General features: G+C 45.0%; 1 protein-coding gene across 1 annotated transcript in view; it reads left to right on the top strand.

The window, feature by feature from the left end:
• The first annotated feature begins 632 nt into the window (after window positions 1-632).
• Window positions 633-5214, top strand: part of tbc1d9 (TBC1 domain family member 9) — a 22335-nt gene continuing 17753 nt past the window's right edge. Inside the window, exons 1-2 of the mRNA XM_015371649.1 lie at window positions 633-1172; window positions 4125-4235. Of these exons, the coding sequence (XP_015227135.1) occupies window positions 1031-1172; window positions 4125-4235 (253 nt within the window). The 5' untranslated portion in view covers window positions 633-1030. The remainder of the gene's footprint in view (window positions 1173-4124; window positions 4236-5214) is intronic.

Below are 5214 nucleotides of genomic sequence, written 5' to 3' on the forward strand. Positions count from 1 at the left end.
ATCATCAAGGAAAGAGATTTACGCACTAACTTTATCAAAAAGGGTTCTTTTCCTAACCTGAAGGTTTTTAGTATTCCAGCTTTGTCCTCAATAACTTTGATGAGTAAAACAACGAATGTGCTGTTATTCCTCAGCTTACGAACACAGAGTAGGTAAAGTGATGCTGGTCTTAAACAAGCATGCGCCAAATGTTCTGAGTTAATATGATTTGTAGGGCCCACCAGCCTTATCGGGCCTGGGTTCATCTGGGTTTGTTAATCCTTAGATAATATGTGATTTGACATTAAATTAAAATAGAAAGAAAATAATGACACGTAAATGCATGAAGAACGATTTTCTCCAGAGGTGGGGGGCCACCCTCCACCTCAGGCTAGATTATCATGTCTGGTTTGTGATTTGCGTAAAACTGAGTGAAAGAGATGCTTGGTTTTTCAAATGATGCTCCAGTTCTGGTCCTATTTGTCTCGGTGGTTTGGGTTTGCCTCCCCCTGATTATCAGTGGCTTCCATCTGAACAATGCCTGGAGCTCTCTGGGGGAGGTACTCCAACACTAGTGGCAGGATCTCTATTTAAAGCAGAGGTAGCCAATAAATGCTCATACGTCTTTCCATACTGAGGCGCTTCAGCTGAGGAAGAGGAGGAGGAGGAGGAGCAGAGCACCGCGGTGTCAGTGTCGGGTTCTGGCTGTCAGGTTCTGGCTTATTCCTTGGCGCACGGACGGGTATCGCTGTTTGGACACATTTCGGTCCGGTTCCGTGGATTCTTCGCCTGCCGGTTCCGCCCCTGCTGCTGATCCAGGCTGGCCGCTTAAAGACGCACTGATTCCTTTCAGACTGCCAGCTACCAGCTGTTATTTACAGGCTGAACCGAACCCAGGTTTTTGCACGAGCGGCTGTGAGCGCCTTTGTTCTGGGAATATCTCTGGATCCCGCGTCCTGCTGATGAAGGTGGAGGATCCAGGAGAACCGGGCCTGTTCTGAACCACACATTAGAACTTCAATGGTTCTGTAAGGGGAGCGGAACCAGGAACATGTGGGTCATTCCTGAAGATGTGCTGCTGGCCGGAGCGCTGTGGGTCACCGAGAGGGCGAACCCGTTCTTCATCCTGCAGAGACGGAAGGGCCACGGAGGAGGAGGAGGAGGTGGAGGAGGAGGAGGGGGAGGGCTGGCCGGTGAGTCTCTGCACAAAAACAACAACAACAGCAGCCACGTGAGCAATCAGCTGCGAGCTGACCTTTCACCTCCGATAGCTGATTGATCATGTTGATGATTGATGTACCGGCTTTAATCCTGGAAATACTCCCACGGGACCCTGTGACGTCACCCTGTGTTTGCTGCAGCTCAGACAATCATGTCCTCTGCTGCTTGGAGGCTGGAGAACAGGAAGCTGTTTCTGCTGCTTCATGCTGAATCATCCCTCCTCCTCTTCCTCATCTTCCTCTTTAGAAAACTCCATCCAAGAGGAGGAGCAGGAGGAGGACCTGACAGCCTAAGGATGAGGTGTGAAATGCAGGAGCAGCTGATGGTTGAGATCTAGATGCTCTGAGGTGTGACAGCAGGTGGGGGGGCACCAGCTGAACATCCAGGATGCTCCATGGTCTGAGAAGAAAGTCACATGATGTCTCAGCAGAACCGCTTTCTGATTGGATTTGTGGCTCCCTAAGGTGCTAACAGGAAGCAGCAGCTATCAGAACCAAATGGTTTGGACCCGTGAAGCTAGGCGGGGTTAGGATGCAACCGATGGATTCGTTAACCAATGATCAGACAGATGGTGAAGGTATCTGGGGGCTTCATGACCCCATGATACTTCTTGCTCCTGAGGGCCGGAGAAGTGGCTCTGACGGGCCGGATTGGGCCTCATGTTTCAGGCGGTTAATGATTTGATGTTTGCTAACAGACATCTATAGCTGCAGCGACCCTGATGACTGCTGGGGGTGCCAGCAAAGCAGTAGAAGCCCCCCCAGACCTCAGAGGGGCAACGCTGCCACCTGATGCTCTGACACCTTCTCCATGTGAAAGGGTTATCTCTTCGCTGACGGTTTCCTCCAAATGTTTAAAGAGCTTCTATCGGATTAGTCGGCAGTTAGAGTGCATGGCGATGAAGATGAGGAGGAAGAAGCAGGAGCTTCTGTTTTCAGCTGCATCAGTTTTGGTCCGGTGGGTGGTATAGGTTGTTGATGCTGTGGTTCCCCACCACAGGTTCTGGTGTTGAAGTTGTGGGCTGGGTGTGGGTGGGGGGAAGGTCTGGTACGTGGTGACGTGACGGCAGGAACATCTGATTGTCTCAGTTTTCTACAAAAACACACGGAATCACCTGATCTCCAGGCTCGGTTCTGGTCAGCTGCCTGTTTTCCAGTCAGGATCCAGACACATCTGGGTTGAGCTGAGCAGAATCAGCCAGGTTCCTCCTCCAGCTGATCCTTAGCTAATAGTTACCAGCACAATTACCCAGAGATTCTGTTCTGGGTTTTTCTCTTTGTAGGCTGACATGCAGGAAACCTCAGCTCACATGAGGACCTACCCAGTGGTTCCATGTACTGACCCAGTGGACCCAGTGGTTCCATGTTCTGACCCAATGGACCCAGTGGTTCCATGTACTGACCCAATGGACCCAGTGGTTCCATGTACTGACCCAGTGGACCCAGTGGTTCCATGTACTGACCCAATGGACCCAGTGGTTCCATGTACTGACCTAATGCACCCAGTTTAGGGAAGCTAGAATCGAAACCTGATGGTTTTGCTTCACAGAGCAAAAGTCTTGGTTCTGGTTCTCAGGCAGCCTCCAGGCGTTGGACGTGACTCTGCACTAACAGCATGAGGAAGCTGGTTCTGACCCGTTTATCAGAATGATGTCAGCATCTTTCACAGAAACGGCTGCTAAACATCAAATGAACATAAAAACAGGAAACAGATCCCCATGGGTGAGCCTTGCTGTTCACCACAGAAGCAGAACTTTAGAGCAGAAAGAAGCAGTTTTCTAACCTTAGAACGTAGAATTTCGTAGATCCAAGAACATCTCCAAATGTAGAACATCTCTGATCAAAGACGGTATGTGATCGTAGAGCGTCTTTGATCATAGAACATATTTAAACGTAGAACCTGTCTGATCCTTGAGCGTCTTTGACTGTAGACCATCTCAAAACATGGCAATTATCGTAGAACATCTCTAAACCTAGAAACTCTCTTAAGGTAGAACATAGAATGTCTTTGATGCAGAACACCTTTAAAAATAGAACGCTTTTGATCATAGAACATCTCTAAATGTAGAACATCTCTAATAGTACAACACCCCTTAACATAGATATCTCTAAACGTAGAAGGTCTCTGATCATAGAGCATCTTTGACTGTAGACCATTTCTAAACATGGAACGTCTCTTAACGTAGAACAGCTCTAAGCCTAGAAGGCCTCTGATCATAGAACATCTCTTAACTTAGACCGTCTCTGACCATAGAGCTTCTTTGGTCGTAGAACATCTTTGAACACAGAGCTTCTTTAAAGTACAACATCTCTAAAGTAGAACATCTCTGAATGTAGAACATCTCTGAACGTAGATTGTCTCTGACCATAGAGCTTCTTTGGTCGTAGAACATCTTTGAACACAGAGCTTCTTTAAAGTACAACATCTCTAAAGTAGAACATCTCTGAATGTAGAACATCTCTGAACGTAGATTGTCTCTGACCATAGAGCTTCTTTGGTCGTAGCACATCTCTGAACACCGAGCTTCTCTAAAGTAGAACATCTCTAAAGTAGAACTTCTCTGAATGTAGAACATCTCTGAACGTAGATTGTCTCTGACCCTAGAGCCTCTCTGTTGTATGACCGTTTTGGTCAGTTCCTCCCATCTGACTGAAATAAACAGATTAACCAATCCATTAATTATTAATTATCAAAGAGGCCATTAGTCAAAAGGAGGTAAGAACTGTGCTCTGTCCTTGAAGGAGAAGACGTTTCAGATCAGATAAGGCATAACCCCAGGTCCACTGTGTGAACTTTAAACTGTAGCGGTTCTAGTCCTTCTAAAAGTCCTTCTGTCTCCAGTTCATCCATGGTTTCATAAATCTGAGTCATTTATCCCCCTCAGTCTGTTCAGCTGTTTGATATTTTATTTTCTGTCCTTCCAGGTTTGCTGGTGGGAACTTTGGATGTGGTTCTTGACTCAAGTGCTCGTATGGCCCCATTCCGGATCCTCTACCAGACTCCTGATTCTTTGGTGTACTGGATCATCGCTCATGGTAGGAAAACCCAAACATTAAGTCATTAGTGATGCCAAATATAGCAGAAAATAACCAGAATATATGGGAATAAATCTTGAATTTTAACCTTGAAAGTTGACCCTCGTCACAGCTGCCAAGTGCAGCTGGAACCTCTATGTCCGAATTAAAACAGCAATGTGAGGGAATAGATTAGAGGTGGACTGAAATGTGTTTTTTAAGGCCGATATATAAGGCAGCGCTGAGGGACGCAGGCAGGGACTGTAGAACCATGGCTGTTTTCACGTGAAGTTGCTAAACTCTCCAGAGCGAAATCTCTAGATTAGGCTTTTTTCTAGGTTTCTGAAAAGTCTCCAAATATAAAGTCGCTAAGTTAGCAGAGCAGCGACCTGTAGCCAGCAGCTACGGTGGAAAAAAATCAAAAACGAAAAAAAAATTTTCTTCAAATAAGTGCATTTGTTTATAATTGAGGAGCTAATTGGGCTAGTTTGCCAATGGAACAAGACAATATGCATTGAAAATAAGAAAAAAAAAACAAAAAACAATTGCATTGTCTTATTTCAAGTGTATATTATCTAATAATTTCATTTTAAGGGTAAAAATACAAATTTCTTTTGAAAATCTTATTTACCTACTCAAATTAACTGTAAATGCACTTAACTGAAGACATCTACATCGTTTTTGCAGTGCTGCAGCGTCATATGCTAACAGTTGTATAGCAAGACAGAACAAGCAATGTTTGCTTTTCAAAATAAATCTTCATGATATTTGAATTCATTTGAAACTAGAATAAGTGTGCAGTTAAACAGGATGCTCTAGTCTTTTAACATATTTATTATTCACTCTGAATGTGTGGAGTCTTTTAATTTGCTGCAGCTGAATGCTGACATCGGTCAAAGGAGGGAGAAACCCTTCATCTCTTCTTCTTCCTCAATTTTCATGATAAAATACTCTACTTTAACATTTTCACAAAATGTGACCTTTTTTTGGCAGTTTGGAA

The sequence above is a fragment of the Cyprinodon variegatus genome, unplaced genomic scaffold (assembly GCF_000732505.1).
Source record: "Cyprinodon variegatus isolate N-32 unplaced genomic scaffold, C_variegatus-1.0 Scaffold61, whole genome shotgun sequence".
NCBI lineage: Eukaryota > Metazoa > Chordata > Actinopteri > Cyprinodontiformes > Cyprinodontidae > Cyprinodon > Cyprinodon variegatus.